The sequence below is a fragment of the Helobdella robusta genome, assembly GCF_000326865.2.
Source record: "Helobdella robusta unplaced genomic scaffold HELROscaffold_60, whole genome shotgun sequence".
Taxonomy (NCBI): Eukaryota; Metazoa; Annelida; class Clitellata; order Rhynchobdellida; family Glossiphoniidae; genus Helobdella; species Helobdella robusta.
Window position 1 is genome coordinate 809,619 of NW_008705331.1, and position 11,538 is coordinate 821,156.

The 11,538-nt window shown below is 33.4% G+C and overlaps 2 protein-coding genes across 2 annotated transcripts; one reads left to right on the forward strand and one right to left on the reverse strand.

Moving 5' to 3' along the window:
* Positions 1–2,373: 2,373 nt before the first annotated feature.
* HELRODRAFT_180301 (hypothetical protein) lies at positions 2,374–7,168 on the reverse strand (the record flags this gene model as incomplete). Its single annotated transcript, XM_009029612.1, has 12 exons — positions 2,374–2,439; positions 3,214–3,350; positions 3,432–3,543; positions 3,771–3,865; positions 4,290–4,435; positions 4,690–4,720; positions 5,109–5,242; positions 5,546–5,645; positions 5,777–5,964; positions 6,178–6,401; positions 6,547–6,687; positions 6,992–7,168. The coding sequence occupies 12 exons, from the start codon at positions 7,166–7,168 to the stop codon at positions 2,374–2,376; spliced, it is 1,551 nt and encodes a 516-aa protein (XP_009027860.1).
* Positions 7,169–8,109: 941 nt separating this feature from the next.
* On the forward strand, positions 8,110–10,621 carry HELRODRAFT_87676 (hypothetical protein; the record flags this gene model as incomplete). Its single annotated transcript, XM_009029508.1, has 6 exons — positions 8,110–8,326; positions 8,441–8,539; positions 9,588–9,715; positions 9,803–9,967; positions 10,167–10,437; positions 10,542–10,621. Coding segments are annotated over 6 exons (960 nt in total), but the record flags the coding sequence as incomplete, so codon positions are not given.
* Positions 10,622–11,538: the final 917 nt, after the last annotated feature.

Below are 11,538 nucleotides of genomic sequence, written 5' to 3' on the forward strand. Positions count from 1 at the left end.
CTCCTTTATTTGTGTTGAAAGATGGTAGAAGCCGTTGTCTTTCTGAAAGAAAAAATGGAATTGTAAGCCCATCAGAAGAAAAGTTTGCCTCCCCACGTCAAAATGTTGGCCCACCACAAGCACAGAAAAACTTTCGAAATCAATCTGCGAAAATTTACAGTCCGGTCATCAAGTTGTTGGTAAAAATTTTTCAACCCGGTGGCATTTTTCCAAATCTTGCCCCCCACCCGTTATATATTTTTTGATCTGCAACTGGCGGTAACAGTATTATTTTTTTGATATTATTATTATTATTTTTATTTTTATTATTATTATTTTTATGGTTACTTTGACGTTCAGGGTGACAGTTTCTGGCATGTATTTACTCTGATTGCGTTTGGAGGTAACGCCTCGCTGCAAGTAGTAGTAGTAGTAGTTGTAGTAGTAGTAGCAGAAGCAGCAATAGCAGCAGCAGTAGTAGCAGCAGCAGTAGTGTAGTACTAGTAGTAGTAATAGTACTAAAAGTAGCAGTCGTAATGGTAGTAGTAGTAGTAGTAGTAGTAGTAGTAGTAGTAGTAGTAGTAGTAGTAGTAGTGGTAGTAGTAGTAGTAGTAGTAGTAGTAGTAGTGGTAGTAGTAGTAGTAGTTTTTGTAGAAATAATTTTTATTACAAGTCAAAAACCACGTTTACAATTTTTTTCAATTTGATTTCTGATTAGAAACATTTCAAATTTTGAAACTGAATGAAAGAAAAGTGAAAAAAGGCATAACGCGCAAACACACACGCACACGCATGTACACCCACAGATGCACACATACACAAGCTTACACACACACACACACACACACACAGACAGACAGATGAAATATATAACCAACGTCCGTAGTGTCTATTCATATAGATAAATACTATTGGTTTGGTGTTCACTGCTCATCTTATGTGTGTTGCTGCGTATAAACTTTTTGGATGAACAAAGAAATGAATGAATAAATAAATGAATGAATAACTAAATAATGAATAAATAAATAAATAAATGATTGAATGAAGTAATGAACAAATAAATGAATAAATGAACGAGTGATTGAATTACTGATTGAATGAACTATAGAACAATCAAACAATCAAAACTATGTAACAAAAGAATGGAGGAATACAAAAATGAATGAATGAAAGAACGGTTGAATGGAAAAATGATTGAGCGAGAAGTAATTGAACGACTAAAAAGTTGAGTGGGAGAACAAGCGAATGAAAAAATGGATGAGTGAATGAATGAATGAAAGTGAGTAAAAAATGAATGAATAACTGAAGAGATGAGTAAACGAATGAATTAAAGAAGAAAGAACGAAAAAAACGAATGAATGAATGAATCATAATATACTAACAATGATAATTTTGATTGATGGTTGGCTAGTTGAGAAGTTGAAAGCAGAAGTGGAGGCAGATAAAGAAATTGCGTGATGATGATGAAGACGACGACGATGACGTCACCGATGATGACAAGACGATGTTATTATTTTGACGTTCTCATCACAATGTGATTACCTATGTTGTGATGATGACGATGATGAGTGCGGTGATTTCAACGAGCAACGATAACGCAGTAGAATTACATGATGACGAATGGTAATAATGAGTTGATGACGAGACGATGATAACTCGTCATGAATCAAGAGAGGGTAATGAAGATGATGATGATGAAGATGATGATGAAGATGATGGTGATGACGACGACGATGATGATAGAGATGATGATAATGACGATGCCGATGAGTCAGTCAGCAAATTTCCGAGTCCCCTAGGGCACTAATGTGTCAGATCTGGGCATTTAATCCTTAAAATATGAGCGATGGCCGTGATTGAACACCTCGTATAAAAAGATTATTTTTGCCTGTCGCATGTTGATAACGATGGTGATGATCATGTGGCTACTGCTGCTACTACTACTACTACTACCACTACTGCTGCTACTACTACTGCTACTAAATAACGACGATGAATGAATGATAACGATGTCGCTACTGTTACTACCACTACGATGATGACGACGATTACGATGATTAATGGTGGCAGTTATGAAGATGGTAAGTGTGATAAAGATGATATAACAAGGGTCATGACGTAATCATGATGATGATGTGGTCATGATAGTCATGATGATGGTGATGGTGGCGTGACCATTCTAATGGTGATGATCATGGTGATGATGAAAATGATGATGAGACTCTGAAAAAGACATCGCACATTCTTTTGAAGTTATTGCAAAAAAAGTTTTGAATTGAATTTAATAAAAAATTACCGGATATATTAAAATTTTTTGGCTTTTTTTAGAAATTTTAATCAGTTTTTATGTTCATTTAAATTAATTTTGACTCATTTTATTAATTTTATATTCATTTAAATCATTTTTTGTCTATCCAGTTCATTCTTCATGCTAATTGTCTTGTAGTTTTGGGTTTTTGCCTTTTTTTAATCCGAATAAGTCGCCGAGTTTTAATCATAGATGCATAAATTCAGTTTCAATATCTATAGTTTTTAAATAAATAAGACTTAATCTTATCAAACGAGATGAAAAGCCCGTCAAGAATACTAAAAATAAAGAAAAAAAGAAATTTTTTTTGAAAAAAAATTGTTAAAAATTATTTAAAATTTTTGAAACAGTTAAAAACAAAAAAAACAACTTACAGAGAGAGAAAGAAAAAAAGAAAGAGAGAGAGAGAGAGAGAGAGAGATTAAAAATACATGCGGAAGTTCCTAAGGACCAATCAGAAACGTTTCCTCATTGTCCAATAGGAAACGAGTTTGATGGATGGATCGTCAAAAAAATGAGTGGTAAAGTTAACAGATGGAATGATTTTTTAGAATGTCTGATTGATTGATTGATGTCGATGACTGGTTGATTGTAAATTGATTGACTGGTTGATCGGTTGAGTGGTTGAATGTGAACTCTTAGTCGAAAAATTCCATCTAGAAGGTACTTTCAAAATAGAAACAAACTCCAACAAAGCGTAAACTTTACTTTACTGACGTAAATTTAACTTTACTTTAACGCGTAAACTTTACTTTAATGGCGAAATTTAAAAAAAAAACAAAATGAAAATAAAATTCTACCATTTTTTCAAAACTTCATTCAAAACATGACATGAAATAACATGACTTCAATAATTACCTATAAAACAATCATCACATCATTACACTACCAAGTCAAACAGAATGCATTTTAACATCATCATCAACCTCATCATCAGACGATCGCGACGACGACGACGACGATGATAGAGTCGATTCACTGATTGTATTATCCCCTAAATTTTCATTCTTCAAACGCTTGTTGCGTTGAACTGTCTTTTTGTGGCGCCTACTTGACATGTGACCTAATTACCATTTTAAGACAAATTAGGTTACAATAATAACAATACCAATAATATAATAATAACAATAATAAACAAACTGACATTTCCAGTCGATAAGCTTGACAAAAATTTTCTTACACTCCTCACATACGTTGTATAGAGAAGGGTTATACTTCGTAACCAGCGACAGCGGGGGTTGAGTTATGGGCTGGTGCTAATTATGAAAAAATATAATAATTATTATAATTATTATTATAATTATAATAATAAGTAATGATAACGATGGTGATGATAGAGATGATGGCGAATAAATGAGAAAATTAATGGGCACTGATGATGTTTTATTTCACTCGGACCAATAAGGGTATGATAAGGATAATAATAATAAGTATTATTATTTATAATGATTGTAATAATTATTTAAATATGCCAAAAAATCACCGTAAGAAAATTATGAATAATCTGAAAAGCAGGCTTTTTAACTGCATCGTGCCATTGCTCAACGTTCGTTGAATGGAGACCATATAACAATGGTACTACAAAAATATTTATTATTTTTATTTATTTTTTAATGAATTTTTATCATTCATATTATTATTATTTATATTATTACTCTTCATACTTTTTGTTGCCCATGTTACAAACATTATTTATACATACATACATATAAAAATTATGCTATTTCAATATATATTAATCATACGAATACTATTCCTACTTAGATTATTATTTTTATTTATTCATATTATTTACATTCATAATATAAATCTTATTATTTTATTTTATTTTATCTGTTTTAGTACCATTGCAAAGATTTGAAAGTGTGAGTGGCGCAACTTTTGAAAATATTTCTTTATATTGATTGACTTGTTAAAATGACTAATCAGTTCTGACAAGTATAAACATTTGTGAGCGTTCATGTCGGTTGTTTCCATCGTCATGATGACGTCATAAATATACCTGCAGAGGCCGGTGACGTTGTTGATGGAGAACTAGAGCTTGGCGACGATGACGTCATTTCCATTTCGCTATCGAGTCCCCTGTCTAGAATATGCTTAAAAATGAGTTCCAGAAAAAATTCAGTGAAAATTCCAGAAAAATAAAAACTGAAAAGCCATTTGCACGGCTAACAACACAGATATCATTGAGTTTCTAGACAAAAACAGAAACGTAAACGCAAGGCAGTGCGATAAAAAAATAGTTACTACATAGAAATACATCTCAAATACTGGTTAACAACGTAGAGTATTAATCCGTTTTCATTATTATTCATGAAATAATTGAAATAAATGTAAAAAGTATTTGTTATAAACTGGTGAGGAATCTATTTTTGATCCATTTGATTTGGGTCCTGGCATACCTCCTAGTTGCAAGTTTCATATCAGCTATCCCTGATTAAGAATTAATTTCCGCTAATTTAATCATTAATATATATATTTATCATTTCAATTTATTTATTTTTATCTATCTTAACGACATATTTAATATAAAAATTTGAAAGACTGCAATATCAACATTATTACCAGAGTTGATACTGCTAAGGCTACTACTACTGCTGTTACGGCTGTTGATGCTACTACTACAACCACTACTATTGATTCTACTACTTCTACTACTACAAATAATGATAAGAAGCCTGATGATAAATCAACACTACAATAGCAACAAATACCAAAACTACTTACGCAATTAACATCAGTACTAACTCTACTACGATTAAAATGAAAAAAAAACTAATATAAATACTGATTGAGTAGTAATATTATACATAGTAACAACCCTTTTCAAGAGCTGTTTGCAAGGATTTATGATCTTCTCCACTTTTAAACATGTCACTATTCACTTTAACCAGGTAGTCGTGGAACTCTTTCAGACCAATACTCTGGAATAAACCCCTCTTATAATCTGGTGACCTATGAAAAAGGTTAAAGGTTAAAAGGTCAATTACACTCATCCAAAGTTCAGAGGATTCAACAAAGAGCACAAACATCGTATATGAATAAGTGCTAAACGACGCATCAAGCACGAAGCATGTGATAAGCGGGAATCTTTTTGTCATAATCGAACCCGGTTACTGTAAAACAGCACCAGGCGAGCGACCTTAACCATTAGACCATCATGCCGCCCAAATTTAAATTTTTTTTTACGTATTTTAACGTTAAATATGAAAATTTTTGTAGTTAGAGTAATAATAAAATGTTAACTAAGTAGCTAACTTGTTAGCGCTAAGATACTTTTTATGGAAAGCCAATAACTCCTTGATAAGACCCATCTTCAACATGGAATCCACTCTTTTATTAATTCTTTCATCTAAAACTAATGTGGAGAATGGAATTTTAAATCTAAAGTAAATAAATTTGAAAATAATAAAATCACTTTTTAAGAAATTAAACTAAAAACTGAATGAAAAACGAAGTAAAAAAATAATGTGAAAAATTTGTACCAACCATTCTGGTCACATTGTAGCCAAATCATGCAGATGTTTTTATACTTCAGAGGACCACTTAGCATCTTATCATAACTCATCTTTTCCTGTGGCTGCTGTTGCTGATTTTGCTGTATAAAATGTTGTAATTTCTGTTTTTTTAGCAAAGATGACTTAGTTTCTCCAGTGTCCTCGAAAACTTCAAGGGCTCTGTGCAATAAATAAAATGAAGATTTTATTATAGAGAAAGTTGTTTTGAAAGTTTTAATAAAAGTATTTAGATTTGGCCATTGAAAACACAGCAATGAGCGTCACTATCTTCAATATCAGTTTCAACATTATCACCACTCTCATCATCAACATCATCATTATGACATCACCATTATGACATCACCATGACATCAATTCATGATGTTATATGACCTTTTAACCTTCCTGGTATCATTTGGGTGAATTTGTAATGCGCTCTCCAAATCAATTTGTTTTAACCTTTCATAGTCATCGACCAAATTATCAAGGACTTTTTCTGTCGGTGAAGATTTTTTTGTCACCTGCGGTAGAACAAAGTCCCAGAGTAGAGCTTCAATGTAATAATTAGTACCCCCAACGATTACCGGAACTTTATTTCTAGCGTGCACATCACTGATCTGAATTTAAATTAGAAAAGAGTGAAATGTAGGACTTGTACGAAGTTATTGTTGTAAGTTTTTAAATTGATATTTTGTTAAAATAAATTTTTGATAGATTTATTAATTGATTGATTGAAAGAAAACAAAAGAAAAACAAAATAACAATTTGTGTAGCAGCATTTTTGTAACTGAGAACATTGTAATTTGATGTATACGGGCAGATGCAATCTAGAAGATGGTGAGGTACACTAAGCTGGTCAGTGACTGAGATTTTGTTGGTCACTATGTCCAACCCTTTGTAAATCTGGTTTAAAAATAAGTATAACATAATGATGAAAAAGAATCACACACAATAAAGCACACATACACACATGCATATTACTACAAGTTTAGCAAGTAATAGCAAAGCATGATTCACATAAAAAGCACTGCACATGGACAAGGGCATACATCAACAATCACACACCACACGCTACACACAAACATACACATAACCACACACACATACACATAACCACACACACATACACATAACCACACACACACACACACACACACACACACACACACACACACACACACACACACACACACATAACCACACAAACCTGCATAGCATCAGCGTTGACGACTTCACCATCAAATTCCTTGGCAACTTCCACAGCCAACTGAGACTTGCCGACTCCTGTGGACCCCAAGATGACAATTACCGGATCGTTTACAATTTTTGTGCTCATTGAACTCAACAATCTCCTCGCTATAAAAATGTTTCTTAACATTCGCATCTTCTTCAATACATCACCGCACTCAGCTAGTTTAGATCATTTTTTCGCGTAAATTAACTTTTTGCGTTAAATTAAAACATGTAGAGTTTAAATTATTTTAAAAATATTAATCCAATTTTTAGTTTAATTATAAATTTTTTCAATAAAAAACTAACTTTGAAGGAGTTTTAAAGGAAAGTAATATTTAATAAGTTGTATAGTTAATGCGCTTAACTGCTCCAACTTTACCTACGTCCAATGTACGAAATAATCTGTAAGTGTAAGTAAATAAATATTAGGTTGGTGAAGTTTGTTGGGTAGATTCAAACTAAAACTTTAAGATTTTCTCTCCCTAATCGCTCAGTTACGGTAGATATTTTATTCAGCAAGGAGTCTAAAAATTTGCTTTTTTTTCAGTCAATCATTGGCCATTGGTTCTTGAATTAGACGTAAAATAATGAAATTAATAAATTAAAAATGGATAAATAAATGATTTAATTTTTAATTTAATTAATTATTAAGTAATTCAGATTAAGTTTCCTTTTTTAATTATTTGGTTAATAGATGATAAATAAATTAATTGTTTTAAACTTTAAAGTTAAAAGGATTCAAAATCAGATAGACAAAAAATACACATAAAAATACAGTACATCACAAAAGAGAAAGATGTCATAAAAATGTTGGTTAGTGAAAAACATGTAACTTCGGTCAATGGTGCTCTACAGCCAGAGGTGCAACAACTGCTACCACAACAGCAAGTGCAAAATCATATTATCGCCAACAAACTAAAAAATGATATTGCCTCAAACAACAATAGCACAGAAATTAATTCAGCAACAACGACAAATAACAAGGATTCGGCCACTAAAACTACTACTAACTCCTCTCCCTATAACACACTCAGTTTAGGCAGGAAAGGTAAACGGGGTATATCTCAGCTGGGGTGCGAGAACAATGTGGAGATGAGAAATTCATCTCTTGCAACAACTTCTGGGTCGAATAATAACAACAACAATGACCCAGCAGAACAGAATAAAAATTTTAGTGGTAACTTTGTCGTAGAGTCTGCTGAGTACACACTAATTCTGCCAGATATTAACGCCCAGCCACCTGATTTTCGAGATTTTTTGAAGAAAGATTTAATCGAAACTTCAACGTTGTTTTCGCTAGAACTTGCAGGTCTATTTACAATTCAAACACCGTGCATTTTTAATTATGTTATATGACTTCATAGTTTTTAATTTTATTATTAATAATAATAATAATAATGAAATTAATGATTTTAACTTAAAGGTCGATTAAATTGGTGGGTGGATCTGGGCGTTTGCAGAAGACTGTTTCCACTTGTCACCATAGGTGATGGCAACTGCCTGCTACATGCTGCATCACTAGGTCTCACTCTTTTTCTTTTACGAACATTCCTCATTAATTTTTTAATAATTTTTAATAATTTAATTCAATTAAATAATTTTTATATTATACATTTATGACATTTCTCATTTATATATTTAATGGAAAAATTTTTTTTTTATTAATAGTATTTGATTAAATTTATTTATGCCATTTTCTCCTAATCTTAATCATCTATATCTCATTAATTTCTATTTTTATGAGTTAAGTTCACATTTAATCATTCACGCTATATAGTTTTTTTTATCTTAGAAGATTAATTCCACTTTTAAATTATATTTTTTAAAGATATTGTTTGATGAAAGAGGTTTAATATATGAATAATGATAATAATAGCATTTTTTCATTCGTATCAAATTGTATATCATACCATCAGTGAATGTGTTTGTTTATTCTAGCATACATTTGCATATGTACATGCATGACTTATACAATACAACAATACAATACAATATTAATACACTAAACATACACTGTATATGCATAATTTATATATACACCATTTATACCATACATGAATGTATCAATTGTATCTCAATGTATACATCACATGTACCATTGTATGTATATCATTTGTATAAAATAAGAAAGTGAAGAAAAACTGTTAAATATACTGTATGTTTATTTCTATTTTCATGTTTTTTCACTATCTCAAATTACTCTGATGAATTTATGAGATGTTGTTCTTTTTGTCTGAAAATTCTCAACTTTTAAAGAAATTTTCTTTCAAAAGTTTGTTTCACCATTCTTAATTTTTACTTCCATTAATTTATTTTCATATGTTTTATTTAGCTATTCATACACCTATTCATTCACTTGTTTTTCAATTTGGTTCGTTCATTTTTTTGTTTTTTCGTATGTTTGTTTGTTCATCTATTTGTTCATTTGTTCCGTCATTTTTCCCATCCTTCATTCATTTATTTTGGCGACCTGTCGCCATTCCTTTATCTTTTCTCATTCATTTCTTTATTAAACTTTATCTTCTCTCATTCATTCCTTCCTTCATTCATTCATTCATTTTTTCATTTAGCCCTGTTTGGAGTGCATGACAATCGCCTTGTACTGAGGCAGGCCCTGAGCAAGATGATGTGTCAGTCCTCACTGAAGGACGCTTTCTTCAGAAGATGGCGCTGGCACCAGACCATCATCAACAAGCAGGTCACAATTCACTCCCCTCACACACACGCACACACACACGTACGCGCACAAACGTACGCATCACATGAACATTCACAAATTATACAGTCAGAGCTCGTATACACGGAGGATGAGTGGATGGCTGAGTGGTTGAACCTGGGTAAGCTGGCGTCGACCCAACCTCGAGTCCCCTCCCTACCACCTAACCAGCAACCTCACTTGAATGATCAATCTCTCTTTTTTAATAATAATAATAGTAACAACGTTGATAATGTCAATTATAATCTTATGAGGTTATTTAAATCTTGTTTGCATTTTTTTCTGGTTTCACTAACTTTCAGTTGATTAAACTAAATAATACGTTTTTTCTCTTTGGTTGTTCAAATTAGGTTATTTTTTTGTTTCAAAGATTCATATTTTTAAAATGTGATGAAATGTTTTCAGGCAAATGCCTGGAGAGGACTCTGAAGAGTCAGATGAAATTCTATACGAAAGTCTTGAAGAGTTGCACGTGTTTGTACTTGCACATGTGCTCAAACGAACGATCATCATCATTGCTGACACCATCTTGAAGAACCTTAACGGGGAACCGCTGGCCCCCATCTCGTTTGGGGGCATCTACCTCCCCCTCGAACTGCCTCCTGAAGAATGCCACAGGTCTCCACTGCTTCTCACATATGATGCTGCACATTTCTCGGCCCTTGTGCCCATGGAGAACACCACAGAAATTGTCTGCTTAGCTGGTTTGTTCAACATTCTTCCCGTCTCAGTCGGCTTTTAAGATAATTTTTTTAGAAATAATTTTGTTGATTATGTCGCAAGTTGTTGTTTATCACTTTCATTTCAGATGCCGTGCCACTCGTTGACCCCGATTTTGAACTTCTCCCGGTTCACTTTGCGTACGACCCAGGACCCGACTATCAGTGGAGTTTCCTGGACGACAACTTCAATAGTTGCCTGCTCGACGACAACAAACAAAAACTTCTCAAAACATTACCCTCCTATCTGGACATCAAGTTCGTCAGTGTGCCCTACAATGGCGAGTTCGAGCTGAGTGAATCAGCTGCAGTTGATGCGAATGCCAACAACACGAACTCACCGGACACCGCGAAGACAGGCACCAACATCACAACACCATTGGCAACATCGACGACATCGACTGCCGCAAAGTTATCATCTCTCAATCGATCGAACGACAGTGGAGTGGCCATGAATTCATCGGTCAGCAACGGAGGCAACAACAGTTCCCGGGCTGGCTCCTCCGAAAGCAGCAACGACGACGTGAACAACTGCCAAAGCAAAACTTCTGACAGCGCAAAGAGCAACTACTCGAAGGAAGAAAACCAAAATAACGGTGCTACTAAGAGATCCAACTCGTCAATAAGTCGTAACAAGAAGTTCTCCTCGTTCAAGAAACGACTGAGTCGAACATTCAGAATGGGGTTTTGTGCATCTGGCATTCAGCAAGACCTTGACGAGATTGAAGAACATCACGAGAAAAAGAAATTTGATTCCCTGGACGGCGAGAAAATTAATAAGGACATTCTGAGGAGTAGTAGCTGTGCAGCTGACGACGCTCCAGATGATTCCGACAAATCGTCTCACAAGAAATCTCCATCTTCAAGTTCTCTCCAGAAAACATCACACAGCATCAGCAACAGCAGCAGCATCTCAAACAGCAACAAGCTTGCAAGAGCTGATGGGGACGTCAGAGAAGTCATCGATAAACAACCGTCTGTATCTTGTTTCTTGTTTTTGTTTTCTTATCAACGCTTTTAAAATATTTCTCCTTTCATAAGTAGCGAGATACATATTGAAACTTAAAATTAATTGATCACGTAAAC